Genomic DNA, 26815 nt, shown 5'->3' with positions numbered 1-26815 from the left:
GTAAGTGAGCCAGAGAGGGGCTGGATGAGGGTTTTGTAGAAGAAATTACTTGATTCAAATTGATTTCTTGATCCCTGACACATGGATTATGTTGCACAAGTAGTTTTACAGAGTTTTTATAGATGTTTTGATATTGGTTTGCTGTCATAATGAGCATGTGTTCAATAATAGTATATTGGTGGTTTTACAGTGTATAAAATTAACTTACACTGCTCAGGCACTTTCAGTATAGTTTTAATTAAAGTAAAACATATGTATCTATTACTTAATCTTAGGTACAGGCCAAACCATCTATGGGTTATTGCCTAAAAGAACATCTCTTATCACACATGATGCAAATGGCTAAAAAAATGAAAATGGACATCAGAAAACAAACCAAAGTCTTAGATCAGGGTTTATAAGGTGAGACATTTTAATCAAAGGGTAGTTTGCAATAGTAAGCATGGCAGGTCTTCTCACCTGGAGATTGACATCAGCTGAGTGTTCTGTCAGAACTCGCACCACGTCGGTGAAGCCCTTGTTGACGGCGATGTGGAGCGCCGTGCACATGGAGTTGTTCAGAAGGTTTACATTTGCCCCCTTGCTCAATAGCAGCCGAGCGATCTCTGCCTGATTACTACACCGAAACAAACAAGCAAAGACACACACACAGATTAATCCTTTCGTTCATTTCTGTTGAATGACTCAACTTGTCCAAAGAGTGTTTTGAATTAAGCTAATTCAAACCACGTCCTCACCCGAAGGCAGTGTAGTGCAACGCTGTGTCTCCATCTTCATCCTTGACCTCGATGGAGCTGTTGGCCTGTAGCAGGGCCTTCACCACCTCCATGTGACCTTGGTGTGCAGCGACCTGCAGTGCAGTCTTGCCCTGGTTCTTGATATCCACCTGCCAGGAACACAAACATGGTTGAATATTCATTAGAGGAGGAGATGGCCTGGACACTAACACAGCTGAACTTAGACTGGCTGGAAGTAATCTGAGCCTGAACAGCAGCCACGTTCGTCACACACATGATACATAATCCTAATAAGTAGTGTAGTCATCACCATGGATAAGCAGAAATGTAATCAACAACACTACAAATATGTACTTATTTATTTTATTTTAATTTAATTTAATTGTACAACATGTTACTTTTCTCACTAATTTAAAAAAAAAATCTCTAGACACAACAGAATGGATTAAGTAAAAACAGGTTAGTTATTTTATCTATAAAGTTTCGCCATCATATATTGTGAAAATGTACAATATTATGACACTACAAAATACCATGCACTGTGACAAAAGATTTATTTATATTGCCCACACCTGCCACTGCACCACCTACATCTAAGTTCAAATCCAAATGATAAAAGCCATGATGTTAAACATGATGACAAAAAACATTTATGACAGATATATGATTTGTTTTTTATAGAGTCTACAGTATCACACATTTTAAGGGTTCAAACTCCAAACCACCAAGAATTTTATGACTAATACTCAGAGATATGATGAATTATCGGTGTATTTTATACAACTGGTAACGCCTGGTTACTTATTAACCTATAATGTCGCTGGCCTTCTCATGTTTTTATGTTCTATAAAAGCATTCTTGCTTTTGCTACAAGACTAATTTGGATTACAGATGAGTACAAATGTGAGTTTATGTGTGCGGGTGATCTGATTTTTTTCAGGATCCAGTTGGAACATAGAGTACATCATTGTGGCAAATATCTTTTTTTTTTTTTTTTTGATGTCTCAATATCCTCACGGTTGACTGCTGAAATCTGAATTGAACTGAATGAGACGGACAACAGCCAACGAACGTCGGTACAAGAAAAGGAAAAAAGTAGAGGATGTGGTGCATGAGCTCTGCTTCTCCCTGCATTCTTTGGTTCCAGGCCTCTGCTATAAAACCAAGACACAGAGACTCCAGGACTGTTTCCCTCCAAAATCTACCAAACTCTGCATCAAGGCTCAGAAAACCTACTTGTGATGTGAACAGAATGATTTTGTGTGTTGGAAAAATTTGTGCATGTTCGTTTGGCCTTTGAATAATATCTTTGACGTTTAATGACAGTATAACATCTGTTTCATTTGTGCTAGACGTGCCATGTTTGGTGACATTCAATGACATAAAAGCTGACTTTTCTAAATTGGATATTGGACTGGTGTGCAGTGTGAAAATTTTAATAGTCCATTATCTGAGTCTTTAGCTTCATCAGACAGGTCGGAAAATGTCTGTATAAAGCGTCGCTTGCCTTATCTGGCTCACTCAGTCACTCTGGGCTTCAAATTCCCCCCCCCAGTCCTGGTGTCCTGGTGAAAAGAGCTCTTGGAACAGGCAGTGGACTGCAGCAAAGAGAGGGATTGCTGCACTAACCTTGTCAGGATACTTCTGCACCAACTCCCGCACTTTGTTGGCACTGCCGTGTGCTGCCTCGATGACCAGCCGGCTGGGATTGTCCTGCTCTGTGGACTGAGACAGCAGCTTCTCCAATACAGAGATGACAGTACCTGAACAGAGATATAGGTAGATGGAGAAGAGGGGCGGGGGAAACGGAAAAGAACAAGGTTGAGAAAAGGGGACAGACAAGAGGGACAAAAGGATTAATTTAGCTTAAAAAGTCTAATGTTAACAACATGCTTAGAAATTGTGCCACAGAGCCTTCCAGAGACCCAAAATAGCACCACAAAGACACAGCTTTTATCTGGTTTGTTCAGCTGAGCTCATTGAAAAACCACAGGAATGAGTCAAAATGTCCCTCCATGCAGTGCAATCTGACCACACACACGCTCACAAACACACAGACACAACACTCTGTTGTCAACCTCCCATCCGCTGAGGTGAACACATGCACAGAATAGATTTAGTCATGATTAAGAGACTGCTGAGAACTTCTGACATGATGACAAATGTCTGTTGTGCTGCCAAAGCCTCTCGCTGTCAACATGCAGGATCATGACATCCTGCAGAGAAGAACATTTTTAAAAAAACGGACACTCAGACCACACACAGCTGAAAAGAGACATAAAGAAAGTGGCCTTGAATGTGGCCTTGAATGCGCATGCACAGCAGAGACAGAGCTGGAATGAGAACAGGGGGAGAATGAATGAACGAACGCGGAAGGTAAAGCTGGAGCTGGAGTGTTAGAGATGAGCCCCCTTGTCCCGGCAGAGGCCTTACTTCCAGATTCGTTGGGGTTCTCAGCTGTCATAAGGTTGGCGTCCACCTCCACGGGCTGGGCCGAGAGGCACGCTGGGTTGAACGTCCATGTCTGGCCTCCAAACGCCACTCGTAGGTCACCATCTGCATATACTTTCAGCACCTTCCCGACCTGACCAAGCACCTGAGGAAAAAAAAAAACAGGGAGTGAGGTGGATGTGTGGCTGAGAAAGAGCCTTTGAAAACAAGGCAGACGGCTGACTGGGCTGAATAAATAAATGAATAGTGGAAAAACGGGTACTAATTATGGTTTTACATGACTAATGTCTGTCCCTCTTTCATTTTAGGTAAATAAGCAGGCTCCATTCAAGGAAACGGCTCTAAACTTGATTACTTCCTGATGTACATCCAAGTTTGGTGAATCACGTCACTCTTAATTGAGAGGGATGTCTGCCAAATAAAGACTTTAACAAGTGACACAGTTAACATTATGCAGACAGACAGAGTCAGGACAAAGTCATTGTTTTGCAAGTCACAAGTCTTGGTTATAAAATCCAGAGTCAAGTCCCACACCAAGACCAACAAGTCCTAAATGAAGCCTAAGTGCTAAAACTTCTTTTTCAAGTCCTCATAATGCATCCTTAACCTAATTCATTCCCGTTTAAAATTTTTAAACAGAGTAACATTAGTATAGTAAATTTACAGAATTTGTTTTGTTTTTTAATTATTACTCTGAAATACATTTTATAATATTTAAAAGCAAAATGATCAGGTGTCTTGGTATGTTATTCCTGAGTTGACTGTTTTGCATGTTGTATGTTTTTTTTGGACCACAGCAAGGTCTTTACATATGAATGTGATAATCTGAGGTATAATCTGTTGTAGCTGCTAGTGTGCACTGCCAAACGTACTTTTATGTGCTACTTGGTGCAATGTAATTGGCTTCTATCAGACTATTGGAAGTAAAAAAAATTGCCAGGAAAACAATGTTAATTTGCAACACGCTTTCTTTTATAAAATATGTTTTTATTTTATTGGTTTCGAGAGGACAAAGTCAAATAACTTAAGTATCTTGTTATTTTGTCAAGTCAAAAGTCAAGTTCAAAGACTTATTATCTCCAAGTCATTGACTCCAGTCCATGTCTCTGTCAGAATATGAATTCAACCTTCATAACTAAATGCTAAAACACCATGAATCACTAATATTATCAGGCATACAGTATATCATCAGGCTAAATGAGCATACAGGAGCCATGCTGTCTGTCCACTCTCCATGGCCAGCCTGCAGTCTCTTGACACTCTCCATGTCCTCCAATACTCTTACAAGTTCGCCGACCCCAAACGTGTTCACCTGGGGGTAAGAGACACAAAAGATGTTAACATCAACTGAAAACATACTGATGGACCAACTAGACTACTGCTAAACTGAAGTTCTGAACTCTGTCAAATCTTCCGGCAGAAACATATCTATAACTCGGTACCTTGGTGAGGGCTCCAGGATGGAACGTCCAGCGGATGTTGTTGCTGTACTGGACTCTGACATCTCCTCGGTCAGTGATTCTATGAACAGTCCCGATCCGGCAAATGTACTGCGAACACAAATAGGCTGTTTCACCCTGGGTCTCCCTCTGCATGGCTATGACCTTAATGTTCCCTTTAGCAGCTGTGATTTGAGGGTTGTATGCTCTGTTTCCTTTCACTCTGTTGCACATCAATGTCCATCTGAGCCACTTACATAAATATTCTGTACGCCAGCTTCAAGAGGCACGTGTGTTTTGACTGTGAGGCCATGTTTGTCCAAACCATAGAGAGCACATACTACACAGCCAGGACAAAGACTTCATAGTAACTTGTCGGAAAAAAACAAGGGAAGTACACTCTGTACTTCTTCATTATAGAACTCAACAGGGAGTTATGTAAAGCCTATTGTTAACATGTTTGGAATTGTGTGAAGATTGTGTTTGTCTTGCTGGCAGACGAGAAGACTTTAATACCTCTGCCATTTTGGGGTTCCACCCTCCGTGGCCCTCCTGCATCTGTCGCAGAATGTCCACCTCCAAGAGACATTTGACCTTGTCGCCCTGCTGGAAGGAGTGGCCGTCAGCACTCTCCTGGCGCTGCAGCTCTGCGTGCTCTCCTGGACGGACAGACGTCAGCATCAACAAAAAGGCGCCAGCTTGCGAGGGTTTTTCAAAGTCAAAACCAGCAATACTTTGAGTTCAAAGTCAGTCTATATTTAGTAATGTCTAAGAATGTCATGCAAAAATACAACTGAACATTACAATAATAAAGGGCTGACAAGTTTTTGATGAACCTATTCCTACATCACACAAAAATGATTTATCAGTTGACCACCATATCAGTACATAGTGCCATAATAGACTAGAATCACATTTTTCATGTAGGCCAGTATCTGTTGAATATACTGCTTTACCCCTAATTGTGCAGTGTGAGCTATTGAACTGAGAGATGGATGAGGAATACATACTTTGAAAACAAGAATCTGTCTTACCGAGCTTTGGTAGGTGGTCTTTGTAATAGAAGCCTCCTTGGCCATCAGACACGTATTTGAGGTCTACCTTGCCCTTGTGGCCCATTCGGTAGACATTGGTGGTGCCATTAGACCAGGTGACACTTGCCACGCTGCGACCAGACTCTGTGTCCCAGCCACGAATGTCCACTACCTTCCCAACCTTACCCTCCCCGCCTACACACACACACACATAAATGCACACAAACACACACACACAAATATACAGGAGACAACAGTGCATCAGTGTGTGTGAGAGAAGGAGGACGCAAAGACAAAGAGAAGGAAATCTGCGTATTAAAGAAAGAAAAGTCCTGACATAAAGAGAGTGGATTTTGGTGCGTTGTGATCAGGAGAAAAATGTGTGAACGACACATGTGATCACAATATGTAAACATCTGGTGAGAATGGAAGGCAGCGATTGTACGACATGAGGCAAATGAGATGACAGACAGAAGTGTGAGAGAAAAGTTTTCCCTGTAGGGACATAAACTGCAGAGTGTCAAAGTCATTCACTTCCATTTTCTAGAGCCAGATCAGTGCTATGTGCTTCCTCCGTGGATCCGAATCCTGACAAAACACAAGTCCCCTTTCTTGATTCAAGTACAAAAGCTTCAAAGTGCAAGATTCACCGTTAAACAATGAACATTTCAAAGCTACATTGTTAAACCAGTGACCCGAAAGACTACATGGTGGGCTGGGGGTTTCTGAGCATGCTCAGAGTGTCCTGTATGCACTTACCGCATACACCATTTAAGCCTGATGAGTGACTTAACCAAACCCCAGGGTGTTGATTTCAAAGACACCAAAAGGACATTTTGACTCATTCGCTCTAGCCCAGAAAAGGGAGCGTTGCTATTCTCAGAGACAACGATGACCCCGGACCAGGAAACATAAAGATATATTAACATTCCATCTTTCCCTAAAGGGAACATTCAAGGGCTTTAATTTAGCCCGCTGATGTGGATGATTGTTTTCAATTGCTATTTAGACTATTTCAAACATCAACCAGTGGAGACTATTTGTATCTGAGAGAGAGGACATTTTTCAAAACAACAACAGTGTAGACTCGTGGTTTGTCACATAATAAACATATTAACATGGAAGCCATGAAAACACAAATCTCAACTCTCTACTTTCTCAACACTGGCAGCATAGATTATAATTTAAGCGAAGTTTATTCTTCTCAGTTTATGCCACTACACAGGGCTGGAAGGAGAAAAACAAAGAACAAATGTTAATGAACAAGGACTGTGAAAAGACACAGACACACATCTGTGGAACAGACTCAGATGAGTCACTGGCAATATAAATGCACGCAGACACATATTAACACAACATTTCATGGGTTAATGAAATGTGAGGTTAGAATGTTATTATGGGTTGCGGATGGTGAAACACTTTGAAGAGGTACAGCTCCATGGTCAAGAAGGTAGGGGGCCTGCTGAGTTGGCAGCGCCGGGTTAGTGGTAAGAGCAGTACCCCCACACACCACTCACCGTCTTGGTTTCCCCAGTCCCAGTCAGGTCCACGAACCACTTTAACCCCCTGGAAGATTCCTTTGAGGATGATCCGCGGGAGGTTCTGCCTCGGTGCCAAGCTCACTCTGTGATAAAAGCATGGAGACACAGCTGAGCAAACTGCTCTACTTAACGTTGTCTGAGACAACGTTAAGACTTGCTATCAAATCTTAAATACAATACTTTGTTGAAATATGTATATTACAACCCCAACAAAAATGTCTTGTCTTGATAATAAACTCAGTAAGTGGTATAAAAAGCCATATCAACAGAATCTGTGACTGGTACGACGTCATGTTTAAGGATGCAAATAAACACTTAATCAATTAACGATCAATTAATCATTAAGAGCATGTTAAATATAAATCATCAAGGAAAAACATCCTTGATGGAAGGTTTATTCACAGCAAAACCCAACAAAATTTGCTGTTCCTGCAACCTGACAACACATAATTCAAAGACTGATCCTGTGCAACTTACAGGCTTTCCTGGAGAGCATTAAGACTTAACATGTAGGACACTTAAAGCCTAACCTACTCTCGTATGAAAGAAAAAGGCTTTAGGCTACAAATGCCAACTGTATACTGAGTAGAAAATAACAATAAAATGGGCTGCCATGATCTCCTGACAACAGCACTAAAGGAAGCTTGAGTTTTCATGTATACAAGCTTACTTTTATTTACATTCAACTTTCTTCAAACAAACTACACAGCGTGTGTCCTGACATGCTGAATAAATTAAGTAGGAAACCTCATAAAAACCTGAGAAACCTTTTATGGAATTTTTTGAAACTTGAATTGTTAACATCAGTCGTCTTCTTCGTTTCCTCTTTTATTAGCACATTGCTGCCTGTTTCATGTCACCCTGCGCATGTATACAGATGTGCGTCCTACTGCGTATGCAGGTAGAACACAACATTCAAACAATACATGAAACTGCTCGCATTGATCTACTGATCCCGGTTGGCTACAATAAACCAGTCCATCCTCTAAAAATCATACACACTATTTAATAAAAACCAAAATCCTTGATGACATCTACTCTCATATTACATCCTTCATATTATACTGATGTTTCCAAGCTCCACCCTTTACAGAAGATTCATTTAGTTTGCTAAATGACGTCTATTCTGTGGTAGCTCTTCACAAAGTCAACATGAGATAAACAGGATAACCTACTTATCCAAAGTAAGACACCATCAACTCCGATCACACATCCAGACACTTAAAATCAGACAGTCACATCCTCAAAAGCTGACATACCTTATAGTAAAGATTTGATCAGATCTTGGTGCAAAAGAGCTGCCTATTCCCATACTTTCTTGGCAAACTCAAACCTCAGCTTCCATTTCAACCAAACAGCTTTTTTGGAAAGAGTCAAAATCATATAAAATCCAGTGTGATCAAAAGAAAAAGAGCCCAGTGAGAGTTGTTGTCCTCAGGAAGCCGCATAGAGGCTTTTGCCATGTGTCTCTCCAACGTTGGGGTTTTGCCTAGCTTTCCATGAATGCTTGAAGTTAGGCTTGGTCCCTTCATCCCTTGTCACTGCCCAGATTTTCCAGGTTCCTGGGAGCCACAGCAGGAAACAGCAGTACATTTGGCTCTTCGAGCCAACTAACAGTAAATCTCTGTGTGGGACTGAGCTTGGACAGGTCTGTGCTGAGGACGGTGTGTATCTGAAAACAGAGCTTTGAGCCTAATCCCTGGACAGCAGAGCTATCAGAAAGCAGGCCACCTCAGGGCAAAACATAGAGTATGTGCCTACGTGCATGGACAGTATATACATGTCTATACATGTCTATATGTATATACACACATTTTACTGCAGTATTTCAAAGCATTACATTGCCTACGTGGCTGTCTTTTTAGAGATTTTCAAGAAATTCGAGATATAAATGGTACAATTGTGATCAGGCTAACTAAAACAATGGTTGGTTACAGTAACATTTCCTGAGTTGGTAGTATTAAGGGTCACGGAGAGAATGTAGCAAGCTGTGCCAATTTCCTGATGGCACGAAGCAGATGTAGTTCAGGCTTGAAGGACAGACTGAAAGCTACTAAGAGAACTGTTTATGACAGGGAGCACTGGCTCAGTAAGAGAAAAGACTATTCCTGAAACTTGACCCAAAATTGTTAAAGCATAAAGAGTATAAAGAGTATGCAAACTGACAGATATCCCTATTTCATGACAAAGAAACAATGACCTCAGTGTGTGACACGTCATGTCTTAGTGTAGCTACTCTGAGAAGCACAACAGCTCTTTCAAGGGATCAAGATTTCTAATCCTGCCTGACCAAATGTCACCTCTGCTCCAGACAGGATCAAGACAAGAGACCTACAACTACAGACACGCTACCTGGGTCAACCAAGCCAAGGGTTAGCTTTACTCTTTCTTGAAATTAAAGCAGTGGAAAACATAGCAAAACCATTTGTTTACAGAGATCAAGTGAACCAACAAATTCACAAGAAACGAAAAAAGCATAAGAAAAGTGACTTGATAGAAAAATACAGTGAAGTTATGTATTCATGTAATGATAACAGTTGTGGGTGGCATGATGGCTCAGAGCTTTCACCTCAAAGCAAGATGGACCTAAGTTCAAATGTCAGTCCTGTTTGCAGTGTGCTTGTGGTAACTATACTACTGTAAAAATACAGATCCAAACAAGACCAAACTGAGTCTAACAAGACAAATCTTTAAAAACAAATGGATCAAGTCAAAAGTCTGGAATGGGAAAGTGTGTCCACACTTCTGACCGGTGCTGTACATCAATACATTGGACCTCATGTAAGAACCACTTGTACGAATGATTTAAGAACTTTGGTGGCATTCATCAGTTTTCTAATACTTAGAATTTTCTCTTAGGTACGTATGAAATATACAAGTGGTCCAGACCTGTCACACGTGTCATGAATACAAATATAAAGTCCTCATTTGAATCACCTGTAGACCATAATATTCTCTCCTCTGATATCTCGGCAACTGTCACACTCCTAAATGTGTTGTTTTTGTCTACTGATTTCTGAAAGCAGAACTTGAAGCTGCGTGGTGTCATCAGGCTGAAACAAGCAATTAATGACAAATTCAGGCAATTAAGAGTTTGTTGAATCTGACTTGGAACATTCATACAAGCAAGCCTCACTGAAAAAGTGAGAGTTTTAGGATAAGAATACAAAAATGTTCCTGAACGAGGCCCATTGTCTTATCATGTCCAACAACTTTGCTTTAGTCCACGTTTCACCTACAAAATTCCCAAAACCCTTTTCAAATACATTCAAGAAAAGAGTAGTTTTGCGATAGGAGTGAAAATGTGATAGACAAGAGTGACAAAAAGATATATTCCAATTAGCCAACTGGGGGCAAATATAAGTAGAACTGTCAGGCCATATTGGCAGGAAGACAAAGGACACACTGGAAACCCTGTGGGTCAGTAATGGGGTTGGGTTGGACGTGCCTTAAACATGACTGTGGGGTGGAGAATTGAGGAGGTCAAGGTGGAGCTGTGTAGCTTTATGTGCAAGGGAAGGATTAAGCATTGAGTTGTCTCGATAGCTTCCCTGGGACTGCATGTGTGTTGTTTGTGTGTTGAAGAGCCGATTAACCAACTGCATACCAACCACCTCCTCGTAAACATATGGTACACACATATGCTGCCCTGAGCACTGTCAGCATGCACACGCATGGCTCGATGTACTATGAAACATATGAGCCATAACCAAATGCAGGACACTGTGAGCCATTCAGAACGCTGAACACAGGAAGCAGCCATCGACAGTGTTTAGCCTTATAGAAAAATTACACTCCAACAATAATTTAATGAAACTCCTGATATCCTGATTCTCTTAATCTGTGTTGAGAAAACACAATACAGTCAAATAATAAACCTGTGGACATACACAGTTTACTGTTATGTGAACAACACACATTACTACACCTTGATTTGTTCTGTATCCAACACTTGTTATCTAATACATGTCCTCTAGGAAGTTGAAAATGTTAACATGCTAATCCGCACAGCTGAGAATGCTAGCATGCTAATCCAGTTAAATCTGTTGTAATTACAATGGAACACTCATGCCGAGAACATCCGGCTCAGGTGTCACAACATGTCTGCGATGGTATAACTCCAGTGTCAGCTCGTTTAGTAGCATTTTATAGTGTTGACAGTTTCCAATTGTCCCCTCAGGACACTGATAAACTTTCTGCCTACAGTACGTCTATAAGTTACAAATAGATCTACCCTACTTAAGTTGTCATTAAAACCCTCACACATGTTTGGTCCACATGAAAGCAGTCTCTCTAACTATGCTAAGCACAAACCCAGTTTCCTCACAGAAATCACTGCTGGCACAACAAGTCCCACTCATTATGAAACCAAGCTAAATTTGCCTTTCCAACTAAATATCAGTGTGTCCCATGACTGCCAGATTATAAATTAGTCTTTTGAAATGCTGTCAGTGGAATATGGGTCAGTGTGGTCTGCTAATAAAGAAGTGCTGTGTGTCTGGCACTACATACTGTACAGTACTCCTCTATTTCATTCATCTGATGAGAAAAGAAGTGACTTTCATGTGATGTCCTCCCAGATGTACACTCTGTCCCAGTGCTGAGCGACAATCACAGCTCCATGTTCACTGAGACTGTGCTTAGATGTCTTTGATAAAAGGAAGAAGAGAGACGGCAAAGATTGAATGTCATGATGGGATAATTTCATGTTAGTATGATGAGCAGCAGCTTGTAATTTGAACAATAATTAAATGTATCAAAATCTCTCTGTTGGCCTGCACAATCTGCATTCACTGGTTCCTTCATCACTACCAGGCAAGCTCAACACTGACTATGTGCTGACAGCTTATGCAACAGTACATCAATTATAAAATCACACAAACATTTGACCCAAAACACACACACACACACACACACACACACACACACACACACACACACACACACACACACACACACACACACACACACACACACACACACACACACACACACGAAGATCACAGGTACACAGGTATTTTCTACAGGTCAGAAACACAGCATGCAATGTTTTTTGGGGTTTTTTTTATAAATAAAAGCTACTTGAAATAGCTAAACAAGAAATTACGGAAATTAAAGAATCATTACAAATTATTCTTTAATATTTGCAGTTAAGATTCATTTTCTTCCAAAACCTGCAGGTTAAATTTCAATCCAATTCAACACCACATTGTAAAAACTAATATGTAATAATTAAGCAAAACATGTTTTTTAAAAGCTGAAATTAATTTGCTGCATAAATTCACCTCTAGGAAGAAATGAAAGGAATGATTAGAATACTAAGTGAAGCAGGACAAGAAATGCTGTAGCCAGACACAAATCATAATGAAGTCTATCTAAATGAGTTCATAATACTGCTGCCAGGAACAAAATATGAAACTTATTCAACGATGAACACCAAACCAGCATCCTCAACATTGTCTAAAAAGTCATAAATGCTCTATAGGGAAACGCAGACAAGTGATGTTTGAAGGTTTCATTCACATCATGGCTGGCTGACTTCAGCTGAGTCACAGTCTTTTATGCCACTTATGGACATCAATATACCATTCATGTTTCCGACTGTAAAAATAATCTCCCTGAGAGCCATAATGGAGAGAGAACCAGTGTGTTGTCAGTGACGTCAATCCATTCAGAAGTGATGCAAACTTCTTGAATGGAGCACCATTTTCTCAATATGATTCAGATTAGTGAAGCTAATTAAAGGGCTGCCAGCATACTGACAGGCAATATACATCCATTTAATGAATGTAGCACTGAATCTCAAGGTATGCTACAACAGTCTTTCAACCCTAATCTTGACATAAACTTGTTGTTTGTAGTTAATCCTGGCTTTGCTATTTTATTCCAGTTGGACTGAGCCTTTAAAATGTGTCAAGTGCTATAAATGATATAAAGGTGCTTCAAACCAAAAACAGCAGGGAGTCTCTTGATCTATTTTTAGTTTTCTAAATTAAGCTTAGTTGCATTCAGACATTATGTGTCATAGCTGTGCGGGATTAGAAACAACCTCTAAATAACAGATTAATACAGATGCTAATAGAGCTATTTGACATCAATAAAAGGCAAAAAGTTACAAATTTCCACGATGTCAACAATATTCATCTTTCAATTTATTGATAACTTAAATTGAAAGATGAATATTGTTGACATCGTGGAATCGTATCATAAAAGAGAAAATGTATCCTATACTGTAAATTATTACAGTATCATTAACCTTATTAACATGTCAACACAATGAAAAATGACCTAGTATAAGCGAGTATTTGAGCAGCGTCAACAGATGGAAGGCAGTGACCTGTTTTGACCTGGTTGGATGGTCACAGAAAGGTGTTTGTTTCACCTTAATGAAGGACACTGCTGAGCCAAACAACATTTGGGCCTCAATGACAAATCAATATCTCTGAAGAGAAACTGAAGCAGGAGACGAAATGAGATTCCATCTACCATCAGAATGCTAGATGATCGCTGGCAGAGGCCAGGTTTTACTTAATGCCCGAATCTGCAATTGGTGCGCAGCTCCATTTCCAGCCCAACCATCAGAGTCCACACAGCCTGTAATCAAATGTCAGCCCAAGCTAAATCTGACATAACACTTCATAAAGACATTTCTCATATTAAGTGAGAATGTGCTCACAGAAAATGATGGCAAGACATAAAAATAACTAGAAATACCGCCTTGCGTTTTATGCCTACACCAACCAGTCAAGTTGCAGTTTACATCCATGTCTGTCCAGACTCATTTAATATTTGTAGTGAAGATTTTGAAGGAATTTAATAAAAGGTATTAAGTGTATTTTCCTCGTATGTGTTCACATGCTTGGCCAATAAAGCTGATTCTGATAGAACACAAAGTTGCAGCAATAGACCTACTATCTGTCATTCACACAAGCTATGATACCTGCATTTTAATTGGTGATTTTAACATACATGTTGAACATCTGGTAGATATCAGAAACAAAGAGTTTTTATAATTGTATGGATTTTAAACATCATGTGAACACATAGACTCACAAACATGGACACACCTTGGATTTAATTGTATCATATGGTCGTAACATCAATATGTCTTCTGTCACTGATCTGGCTCTGTCTGACCACCACTGTGGGTTTTTAACAGTTTCGATCATTCTCTGCCAAGTACCAAAGAACATATTGTCAAAAAAGGCTGCATTACCCCTGAAGTAGCCACAACTCTCAAATCATATATTGCAACCTACAAAAATAACGCCTTACCGTCACCCTGTGAGGACTGAGTTAATGATTTTAACCCTAAAATGAAAACAGTGCTTGACACAGTGCCTCCTATTAAAACCAACAAGAAATAACAACAAAAAAGGTTGTCCCATGGAAAAATATTCAAACCGTGGAACTAAAAAGAGACAGCAAAATTACTGAGCGAAGAGGGCGAAAAACAAAATTAGTAGTACATCACACTATGCTCATCGAAAAACTTAAAAATTACAACAAGGCAATTCAAACATCATGGAAAGCATATTTCTGATAAGCAAAACAACAAAAAAAACCTGATAAACAAAAAACATTCTCAATCCCAGTCTGCTTTTAGTACAATAGATTCTCTGATAAATACCACAACTAACTATAGTATCGAGTATCCAGGTTCTAAATGTGAAGAGTTTGCTGGTTACTACAGGGAGAAAATACTCAACATTAGATCTGGTATCTGCCAGCAGAACAAGCACACTGCACTTTCACCTATTTCCTCTGTATAGAGTTATGACAAGTGGAAAGTTTTCACCTCAAGAAAATAGTAACAGAACTGAAGCCCTCCACGTGCTCCCTTGACCCAATTCTTCCTAAAAAACTATTTTTAAATCTGTATCTGGTGACATCCTTGCAATAGTAAATCACTCCCTACAGCTTGGTGTCTTCCCCACTCATTTTCAAACTACTTTAGTGAAACTTCTTTTAAAGAAAGGGAACTTGGATATTTTACCACCCAGCAATTTTAGACAGATTTCAAATCTCCCATTTTTAAGCAAAATTTTAGAGAAACTAGTTTTTAGTCAGCATGTACCTTTTTAAACTCAAAAACTAAAATTAGAAATGTTTCAATCAGGTTTTAGGAGACATTGCAGCACAGAGACAGCCCTGCTAAAAGTAGTGAACCACATCAGATCAAATCTTGACAGAAACGAGCCTTCAGTTCTGGTGCTGCCTGTGATGCTGTGGACCACCAGATTCTTTTAAATAGATTAAGTGAGCATGTTGGCCTGTCTGGGTCTGTTTTTAACTGGTTTACCTCATATCTTTGCGGAGGAAAATGTTTGTATCTCTCAATGACCACTTCTCCAAACACTATGAGGTTATCTGTTATCTGTGTTACTTTTTAATTTGTACATGCTGCCCGGGGCAGTGTCATCAGGAGGCACGGCATCTCTTTCCACAGCTATGCTGATGACACTCAGCTCTATGCGGCTGCGTCTCCCTGGTGACAATGAGCTGATTGACTCACTTTTTAACTGTATTTTAAATATTTAGGTTTGGAAGTCACAGAATTTACAGCTCAAACAGGATAAAAAAGAAGTATTGATCATCGGTTCAAAGGCTCAGAGAGAGAAACCGACCTCCAAACTATACACACTCAACCCAAGGACTCAACCCAAGCCAAGAGGCAAGAGATCTAGGGGTGATTTTTGATTCTGATTATAATTTCAAGGCTCATGTGCGGGGTGTCACAAAAATAGCATTTTATCGTTTGAAGAACATCTCCAAAGTGAGGCCATTTCTCTCACTGAGCAACACAAAGAGATTGATACAAGCTTTTATAGCGAGCAGGCTGGACTATTGTAACGGAGTATTGTGTTGCACCATACTGGTTTTCAAAAATGCTTTTTGTTTATGTACCAGGAAGTCCCCTTAGATCCTCTGGTTCTTCTCTTTTAGCTGTTCCACAAAGCAGAACAAAAACCTGCGGTGATGCCGCTTTCAGCCGTTACACTTCGAGCCACTGAAGCATCCGTCAGAGGATCTGAGAAGAGCTGAAAATATAAATATTTTAAAACATAAACTAAAAATCATCTATTTAGTCTGGCTTTTATGTAGTGTTTTATAATTTTATGGTTTTATTATTTATACTTATTTATTATCATCATTATTTATTTTATTCCATTTTGTTTCATTGATATTTTACTGTTTAACTATAATCTATTTATGTTGTGACCTTGACCTTTGACCTTTAACCGCCACAATCTAATCAGTTCATCCTTGAATCCAAGTGGATGCTTGTGCCAAAGTCGAAGAAATTCATTGAAGGCATTCCTGACATATGAGGTTCATTCATTCAAGTCAAGACCTGATGATGATGATTTGTAGCAAGGGGTGTTAGGTGTTATTTAATAATAATAATAATAATAATAATAATGATCACTTGTGAATTTAATTGGAACTCGAATAAAATTGGAGCTAAAGAATATCGAGTCACGATTCACACTCCTGTCTGCAGCATTCATTGGACAACAGGCACGGGAAAATAAATGGGACTGTGTTGGACGTAGACCTTGCTAAACTATAGAGGAAATCTGGGTCATTCATATCACCTCGTTAAAATCAGCGCAGGCCATCCAGCTGACATTCAGACAGTGCCTGAAGCAGTTTGGAGCTTTACTGTGAACTGATGCAGAAGAGTGGATTCTGACAGGAGAACTCACTCCAGTAAATCTGGATACATAGGACACTTCCAATCAGCTCAGTAAACATTTATCTACAGCAAGGCCAAGTGTGGTTTGCCTAAGCTGACTGAAAACACAGAAGCAGCTGCATTGTTACCACCCCTTGTGATAATTCACAGTAACTATGGAAATGCTTGCTGCTAGTGTATGTGCAGAGATTGCTGCCTCTAGTGCTTCTGCAGCATGTCTTGCTGAAAAATACAGCACTTATATCGAAGAAGTAATTGTGTAATAACAAACATTATTTACCAGTACACGTGCATCCTAGTGTAACCACAGAAAACACTGCCTATTAGTTGAAAGTTGTATTTTGAATCGGAAAGGGACATAAGAAGCAGAAAGCAGGAGCAAGACATCTCCTTTCTTCTCTTGGTGCTCTCTCAACAAAGCAATGACTCAGGAAAAAAAAGCTGTGTTTACTGTTGATATAAGAGGTTCAACGCTGATTATTTGACACCAGACACCAAACTAATGAAAGTTAATTGGAGGTAGCAACACTAATAAGGTCTTACTTCCTATGAGATGGACTGGATTTGAATAGAGGAGGCAAGCTGACCACAGACATTGTAGTGGACGACACCATAATTACAACTAAAATGGGGATCAAATGTGCTGGGGAAGTGGCGGTGCAGTACTCACGGCTGGGAGTGTGCTGTCTCGTAACGCTCGAAAGCGTGGCTCAGGTCGTGCTTGTTGTTCATGTAACACTGGGTGCACAGGTCATAGTCGAAGCACACCTTGCACTTCCATCGCATTCCCATGATGCCATGCTTCTTACAGCTGTCACAGATGATGTTGGAGTGACGCACACCTGGAGGGGAAGGAGAGGTGGTTGAGGAGAAGTCAGTGGGGCTTTAAATCCGACATGCCTGAGGTTTCAAAGACTTACATTTTTTTCTGAGGAACTTGTCATGTCCTGTATAATAAGATGGAAGTTCTATACTACTCTGTGTCTCCCATATGCAAATCACTGAAGCAGACAAGGCATATGTCATGTCCTTACCGATGTCACTACGGCTAATATCATGAGATGTGGGAGAACTGAGGCACAAACAGAATGACAAAAATACCCCCACCCCCTTAGCTCCTCATCGCTTCTCCTCCTCTTCTTTCGCTTCATTAATTGAGGGGCAAGCTTCTGAGGCAGAAAAATGGCGCTTTAAATGGAGCAAAATGCTAATGAGTCCTGCATTAATGTGTGTGTCATTCAAGTCCAAAAGAGAGCTGGATGGCTGACAACAAGAGATGGTCTTTACTGTACCATGTTTACTAAAAATGGGCTTTGGGAAGGTTGCATGAGCCACAGCGATGACAAATAGGCACAAATATGCAAGATAAACACTTAAAAAAGGGGTTTCAACAAAAAACATGGAAAAAACACTTTGGACAGAAAAGGACAAAGCTGATCCTGAGTGGTATAATAATAATAATAATAATAATAATAATAATAATAATAATAATAATAATATGGGTTTTTAAAGCTGAGAGAAACATTTTTAGAGAAGTATTAAAAAAGATGATAGTTTGTGCTGAAAATAAACATATAAATTTGGTAAAACCATACAGAGACCAAGGATGATTGTGTCTGCAGAGTGTTCTCAATGTTGTTGCAGAGTATGAGTATGGCGGACTTCTGTGCTCTATTGTAAAGAGCATGCAGGCAGCTGCAAATTGATTAATTCAAAATGCTTATGTGAATTCAAACTATTCATCTTTTTATTAAAAATAGAAAACACCTGTGCTGACATCAACAGCTGGGTATCAAACTTAAAATACTTTTTGGATAACGAACAAAATGTGTCTCAATTGCCCCAAGTGTAATATTTTATTTAGGCAAAGTTCTTGAACAACAATGCATTTAAGAAATGTGGGTTATTTTGTTAAGCTGAAAAACAAAGTTTTATGAAAAAGCATTTTTATGAGTGTTTCTTAATGTAACTTATCAAAAAAGTATTGTTTTTTGATACTTTTTCAATACCTGAGTACTGAAACTCAGGTATTGTATTGGAAACAATAACCAGTTCTAGTTGGGCCGGTGTTTTAGTATGACCCTAGACTTCCAATCTAGGGTCATACCAATTTGATTACCGATTTGAGCGTTATCATAGAGCAGCAGGTCGTAAGAGCCCTGGTAGCCAGTGCGGTAGTTGGTCCGTGTGCCGCTGTCCCACTGCACCACTACTGTCTTGTCTGGCGTAGTGGTGCTGCCCTGCCGCCCGATCTCCACCACAGTTCCCACATGGCCCTCGCCGTCATCCTGGTTTCCCCATTTCCAGTCCAGGCCGCGCACTACACGCATGCCCACCTCCATGCTGCCTCTGCTGGGGCCTGTCCTGGGGGCTGAGCGCAACGGCCTGGGCCTGGCAGCGCTGTCACTTCCGCTGCCGCTGTGCCTCCGGGGCTTCTGAGGGGCAGTGCTGGCGCGCGCTGACGATATCGCGGGCAGTGATGGCACCAGCGGTGTTTCTGGGAACAGGTCAGGGGTAACTGGAGGTAACAGGAGATAAGATTAAAAGTTCAGTGAAACCTGGGAAAAATACAGCAGCAAAGTCACAGTAGGATAGTGCAAGTTTAAATGAAGTAGATACATTTGTGCAACAAAGTCATGATGAAAAAAAAAAGCGACTTCTTCACTTCTTTCACCAAGTTACTACTGTACATAACAAACAGCTGATCTTTGCTATGAGCTTCACTAAACTTGGGTCCGTTCCACTGCTTGTAAATGAGGAAATTGTGCAACCTGTGTGTTGTCCGGCTACGTGTCTATCAGTGGCTGCGGAGGGACTCATGAAGCAACGCGCCATATGTCTCATTAACTTCAGAGAAATATTTTTTCTCTTTGCTGGTGGATCACTCACTGGAGGCCTTGCTGTGTGTCATGGCACACTTCTGGAGAGGGCAGTTGGACATGACCGCGATGCCCTGCTGCGCTAATCAAGCCCTGACCTGACACACACACTTGTACTTGCATCATTACTAAGACAGTCCATTGGCTTCAATCATGTCCCGAACCACAACCATAACACTCAACTACCTAAACCTAGCCCTAAACTAGCAATCATGAGGTGTAAGATGTAAAAATGTAAGATGAAACAAGAGTTAAGTTTCACAAAGCATCTGTGCTGCAGCCTATAGGATCAGCCATTCAGCCATCAAGTTGAGTACAGTGTTATTGTGGCTGCTTAATCAAAAGGTTAGATTAAACCTAACCTCAATTACACACCCCACTGGTTTGAAATTTTGAACAAAAAGGTTTGTACTTGTTATTTTCAAGAAGAGGCAAAAAAGTGGTAGCCAATTAACAAAAACAAAACAATACCAACATTTAAAAATACTCAAAATACTCATATAGCATAGCACACATCTCAGGTCTCAATTTGTATGGACTTGCCTGTATCTGACTGTAATTCCAACATCAACCCTAAAATTTGAATTGAAACAATTTAAGTGTTCTCTAGAAGAAATAAATAGGTCAAAATCTTGTCTTGAGGACAGACAAACTCACACATTCACACCCTTTTGAATGAATGCTGCCGGGTGCTAGAAATAAGAGCTAACACAGGAAGGAAGTGGCATCTATGTGGTAGCTTGAGTCAGCAATATAGACAGGAACATTTGCTGAGGAGCATGACCATCAGCAGATGGCCAATCAGGTGCGTTAATAATCACATGTGACACATCAGAAATATCCTTTTATACACTCTGCTGCAGTGTCCTTTCTCCACCCTTACAATTATTAATAAGCACTCCTCGTTGTTACTGCAGTGCTATTTCTGTGACTAATTGTACAACAAGAAATGTTTGTGAGGTTGCAGAAAGAGAAATACGCAGGTTTGTAAAACTCAAGGACAGTATACAGCTTTTGTTCATATGTCGACCAACAAAAAAACTACAGCTTTCAGATTGAACATGCTGTGTTTGTGATTGTTTATGCCTCTGTTCTTAAACAGCATTTAAAGGGCTACTACATTATTTTAACGGTGCACTTCCATATAGTCGAAAGAGACATAAGAGACAGATTTACAAAAGAATGGTCAAAATCGCAGCAGCAGAGGCTGAGATATCCTAACTTTTAGTGTGTGGTATGGAAAAACTCCAAAAATACTGGATCCTACATTTCCCATAATGCAACCACCAGCATGTGTTCATTAGACATACTTACCTCGTAAATGTTGAAATGTGTAGTCTCTGAGCCCAAACTGAGGGTTTTTTTTTTTTTTACAATTTTAAAAATCCTCCAGATCCACATGAGACCTTGTACAACTGTTTGCACAGACTAAGTAGTTCTCACCATGACAGGGAAATAGACTTAAATGAGTTAAATCAGTCAAGTTCCGCTTTAAGTAGAGAAGCAAGCCCACTGAAGATCTGACATATGGCACATGGGGAAGTAGGCTAATACACAGTCAAGAAAGTTGAGCCTAATTATTGTCACTTTTCACCATTAAGACAGGCTCACACTCACTCCTACTGTGTATTAACATCCCATACAGAAAACACTACCTCGGAGGTCTCGCATAACTTTTTGAGAATGCTGACATTTGATTGTAATGTGATAAACCTTTAACGAACATGCCAGCCAACTTACGTTATCCAGCAATATTAGGAGGTTAACTTCCTTGCAATACTAACAGCCCAGGATTTACCATTAATGTTGGTAGCATTTATGACCTATAATCAAATCACTGTTATCACTATGCACTCGTACAGTTGACAAAAACAGAAATAGAAAGCTGCATCAGTAACAGCACTTGTATTGTGTGACTGGCTACATTGCAACACAAAATAAGTGATTACAGAGATGGTTGGAAGTCACACAAGAGAGGCTACCCTGAAATCAAGTGCCATGTTTGTTAAGAGGTTCTATACATCTGGCCACATTCCTCAGCTGATGGTGGTGGTAATCCATCATTTCCTTGTTTACAACCACCACTGAGCTGAATTAGGATAATCGGCAGACTTGCGCCTTTTGTGTGGACAGCAAACATTTAGTGAGTTATCTAAACCATGTAAACAGGGAACATTCAACATGTAAATACTGTTTTTAAATCTGTATGTGTGACTATGACCTTAAGGTTGCCTAATACCCTCCATTTATCTGGTACCTTTTACCCAGGATGCTTTAGTATATAGCCTGATAGGTCAGCCACAGTGTTGAGTTACAAAATCTTTCAGTAATAGGGCGGACAGATGTCTGTAATGCGGCTGAGATTAAACGTGCACGCTTATCAAGATTACAATGTCATTCTGGTATTAAAAGCATCTGCTTAAGCATAAAAACATAGGGGATGTAGGGGATCAAAGGAGGGAAAGCAGGCTGCTTATACTCAATTTTCTGTCCGAAATGACAGCTTAGCCTCTTTTATGTGCTGGAATAATATCCAAGCCAGTCTTCTAACATTTCAGTATGCAAACAGAGGAGCTGTCACAGGCAGTGGACGGCTTTCATGCAGCTCCCTGCATTCTGGATGTGGATTGATGTAAGAAATGCCAAGTTATGGCTGGTATGTTGTAACAATAGCTGACATTACAATCATGATGAAAAACACTTAAAACCCTTAATTCAATATTTACTGTATATCAGGCCCATGAGGGTGAAAAGCAGCCGGCTTTGAACAATCTAGCATTCTGGTTTGAGGAACTGTTTTCCAGACACAGACAGAAAAAAAACTTTACCTACCACCTACATTTAAAACTGATCTACTACCCACACATACCCACCCCCCTAACTCGCTAACATGTTCCAGGAGAATTCAGGCCAAGCACACTGATATCTTATCATTATTAAACAGACTACGACTGGTACTGACAGGTAGACAAAACACAGGGGATTGAGGGGACGACTCTACCTACACAACAAGTTCCTATCCCACATCTACAGGGACGCCATTTCTTACTGTGAGCTTTATCTTTGCCCTCCATGCATTAGAAAAAGATGAATACACAAGCTGCACTATTTGCGCTACATGAAATCAGGAGAAATATGCTCATCTTCTTAGGCTAAATCCCGTTGCATGTTATTCTGTATTACATTATTATTTCTGTGTTGACAGATGGTCACTGATAGAAAATCCTCCCCACATATGAAGCGATAAATCGGAATCAAGAGTGAATCCTATAAGTGACTCCTAAACAGGAGATGTGGAACTGCAGATGTACAGCAGGTAAAGCAGCCTCAATAGCTTTGAAAATCACAACTCAGTATATATTAACGGAAAGAACAAGCAAGATTTATTGTACAAAACCTTTCTAAAAGCTTTCAAGGTGACTGGTAATATAGTTTTAGGTGTAAGATTGGAGAAACAACACGATAAATAAATACAGATGTAAAAAAAAACACTCAGCATGCTCTAGACAGAGAAATAATATAGCCTTGTGTTTGTAATAACACTCTTCTGGTCTGAACAATGTGCACTCTAACATCATGTTTTATATTTGCACTTTTTATCTTTTACACTGTTTATTTATGCATTTTTATATTTGTGTGTGATGTTATCTACAGCAGGACTGCGCAAACGGTCCCGATGATGAAATCTCTTCTGATTGTTTACTAGTTCACTACCAGGAAATTTGCAATAGCCGAGATGTTGCAAGGGTCAATGACAACAACTACAACTGTTATAAATACTGTGACCTATAAAAATAACATACATATTAATAGCTTTTATAAAGAACTCAATAAAAATAAATCACATTACTGACGTAAGTGTTAAAATGTCAGACATACAGCATATCCTGATGATCATCCAAACTATTTACAACATTCAGTAGCAGTGTCCAAAATTAATTACTTGACTCGTGCCAAAGTTGCAAAAACTCAACAAATTAAACTGAAAGTCCAAAATAGTCCATTTTCAATTCTATGTTCTTGGATACTGAACCAGGTCCTGTTTGTAACATTTAATTAAGAGATGAGAAAAGATTTAGAGCTTTAAATTATGAACTATAGTAAGTTAACTTTGTGTATTTTGACATGTCATAGCTGGACATACACAGGTATAATAACTAATATGTAATAACATTAACGAGGGGTCTGTTCCACCTACGTGTTCCAGTAAACCACTACAGTGAGCCCACATGCACAAGAGGAAGGACCTGAAACCTGCACATATAAATGGAATGATTCATGTCATTAATTACACATGTGCATTTCCTGGTATGACATGTTAATGTACCCTATCTGATAGAGGGCCTTTTTTAATGTACCGTTTACTGTATTGTCAAAAGCAAGGAAATAGCAGTCCAAAGCAGTTTGACATAGACAAGCAGCTATATAAACAGAAGCCATACAGAAAAAATATTTTGTTGAATCAAAATGTTTAGCAGGAGGCTGTCATCAATAAATCCACCAGAGTCAGATTTTAGCTGATTTGGTCAAATTTCACCTGAATACTAACTAAGTGTAACATAGATGCAGTTGGCTGGTTTAGCCAGCTTTGCACAGAGTTGAAATTAGTTTCTAACATGGGAGTAGCAACATATCAACAATGCAGGCTAATACTTATTGACACCCAATAGATGCAGCTGTAGCATGTGCTCTGTTGTTCCAGAGGTTGGCTGTTAAGTGTATGTTCACTTTACTTTTCTCTGTAAGGGGGGTTGAAGGTGGCCATGACCAGGCCACCTGTGTTACAGAAATGTCGCTGCCAATCTGTGACTGAGGGCTAAGAAGGGCAGGATTACAGCTCTCTGCCTAACAGATGGGCTGGCTTCCGCCATACACTGCTGAGGGCCAATCTGGGAGGGCAACGTCAACCTCCTTCACACAAACAACCAGACAGGTGTTTGTCCACAACACAAATACATACATGGCCATACAGACACACACACAAAAACTGCTAATGAATATTATGTAATTACCATAAAGTGGGTGTATTATGCCACTGAAGGTTTAACTTGAAACCTTTTTTTAAATTGCTGCACATAGCATTTTAAAAATCAATAATACATTGGCTAATTAATTATGATAGCTGATATGATTATATTTTTGTACACAAATAAGGTAGAACTCATTAACATATTTCAATTTTCAATTATCACTTCATTTCCCATAAATCCTTTGCAAATTTAGAAAACTACAAATACAAAGTTCAAAAACTTTTAAAGCAAGCAGTAACCTTCATGTGATTTTGTATCTTTTCAAGTTTGAATGTATTGTATATTAAAAACACAGCTATAGTGAGTGAATATTGTTCAATCAGGACTGTGGAACTGTACCATCTTCCTTTTTGTGCAATACAGCAATCTACCTTTGTGCTGTAAAGCAGATCAGCACATTTTCCTCTCGGTGACCAAGACGAACACAGTGTAAAATGTAGTGGAGCGCTAGTACACTAGACACTGTCAAACAGAGTGCTGCAATGGGAATGGGATGCCTCGGGTCCCGCATGATCAGAATCTCCACGGAAGCAGGCGGAAGTTGGATCTAGTCTTGACTTTCACTGTCTGGTAGCATTGGAGTGATTAAACAAAATGTTTAAGAATCAATACAATGCTGGTACACGTGTCCCTGCTTCTAGTTTAACTCAGCCAGTGTTATATAAGGCTCAGGGGCATAGGCCAATGACATGACAAACTAGCCACAGACATTGATGGTTTCACTGAGCAGATATGGCATATTTGTAATTCTTCACCCAACCTACAGGCAGATCCAGTTCAGCACACTGATAATAATCACTGAGCAGCTTCAAAAAGGAAAATGAATCATGAGTACTATTATTGGCAGACTCATTGCCATCAGATATGTGAGGCAGCAAAGGCCTACTGGGGCTGCATGTCTTATGACACGTGGTCTGACTGGCTTATATCCTCACTCTAATGTCTAATAAGAAGAGGCTGTTTGCCTGTGCTGTTCTTTTTTATATTGCTGCCACTGGACCAAAATGCTTAGCAGTGTGTAATCTACACACAGGCTCTATGACTGCAGCCTCATCAAACTTAATGTCAGAAATGAGTAAAAGCCTGCTGGAACTGGTTTATGTCAGAAACATCTGGTGGCCAGAGGACTTTCAGGAAAATCAATACGGACTCTGAGTAAATAACACATTTACAAAGATTTCTTCAGAGTGGGCGACAGGGCTAAAATAAGACCCTCCATTCTCCGTTTCAGGCTTCTGCTTTGCCTACATTCCTTTATTCTTATCTCACTCAAACAAGCACTGCGTACTCAGATCATATAGCATTATTAGATATCTCCATCCAACCTTTTGAGTGTGGAGTTGTAGAATTATCACAAGTAATTAAACAATCATACAACTACTGAAACAAAAACACAATGTTCTGCATTGATATCACCAAATACTTATCTCATCAGCATTGTCCAAAAGCATCCTTACAAAGCCTAATGGCTGCAACAAAAGATTTAAAAAGCAACTTGATAACAGCAGAATTGTTCCTCTTACTAAAAACTGCCACAGCAAACCATACTCCTGAAGAACACTTACTGTACTGTACGTTTGAGGACACTGTGCGGCATTGCTGAGATTATCATATGCTATTATTGTGAATTATCATACTCACTCCCCATGATCTTCAGCCCACTTTTGAACATGTTTGGCAGCTGGATTCCAGTATGCCGTGACACCATGAGGCTTGCGCTGCTTTTATTCCAGGTAGAAGAACAGCACCATCTGAAATCCTGAGCGCTATGAAGCAGTCATCTTACTAATGGGGGAGTGAACCCTTTCTGGCCCATTCTTTGTATTTGGTTTGCTGTGAACTTTGCTCTTCGTTTTGGAACATGCAGTTTTTTTTTTTCCTGTGCTTGGTTGTTTTCTTTGTCAGACAGATGTTGCTCAAGGACTTGACAAGCCTGATGCTTTATCTGGAAAAAAAGGCCAAGCTGGCTGAATAAGGTTAAGAAATGACTTACAAAAGAGCCAT

General features: G+C 39.9%; 1 protein-coding gene across 2 annotated transcripts in view; it reads right to left on the bottom strand.

Moving 5' to 3' along the window:
- mib2 (MIB E3 ubiquitin protein ligase 2) overlaps nucleotides 1-26815 on the bottom strand; it is a 52466-nt gene that overhangs the window by 15255 nt on the left and 10396 nt on the right. Inside the window, exons 2-13 of one of the 2 annotated variants that reach the window (XM_044351203.1) lie at nucleotides 26453-26756; nucleotides 19022-19420; nucleotides 17573-17744; nucleotides 7179-7285; nucleotides 5662-5856; nucleotides 5144-5286; nucleotides 4631-4738; nucleotides 4396-4500; nucleotides 3171-3333; nucleotides 2367-2500; nucleotides 738-886; nucleotides 460-616 (exon numbers count right to left, since the gene is read on the bottom strand). In XM_044351203.1, coding sequence (XP_044207138.1) covers nucleotides 460-616; nucleotides 738-886; nucleotides 2367-2500; nucleotides 3171-3333; nucleotides 4396-4500; nucleotides 4631-4738; nucleotides 5144-5286; nucleotides 5662-5856; nucleotides 7179-7285; nucleotides 17573-17744; nucleotides 19022-19420; nucleotides 26453-26519 — 1899 coding nt within the window. In that variant the 5' untranslated portion in view covers nucleotides 26520-26756. The remainder of the gene's footprint in view (nucleotides 1-459; nucleotides 617-737; nucleotides 887-2366; nucleotides 2501-3170; nucleotides 3334-4395; nucleotides 4501-4630; nucleotides 4739-5143; nucleotides 5287-5661; nucleotides 5857-7178; nucleotides 7286-17572; nucleotides 17745-19021; nucleotides 19421-26452; nucleotides 26757-26815) is intronic. The other variant, XM_044351204.1, reaches the window with a different exon arrangement.

The sequence above is a fragment of the Thunnus albacares genome, chromosome 5 (assembly GCF_914725855.1).
Source record: "Thunnus albacares chromosome 5, fThuAlb1.1, whole genome shotgun sequence".
Taxonomy (NCBI): Eukaryota; Metazoa; Chordata; class Actinopteri; order Scombriformes; family Scombridae; genus Thunnus; species Thunnus albacares.
Note: the sequence above shows the minus strand (reverse complement) of the source record. Positions and strands in the feature narration are given on the sequence as shown.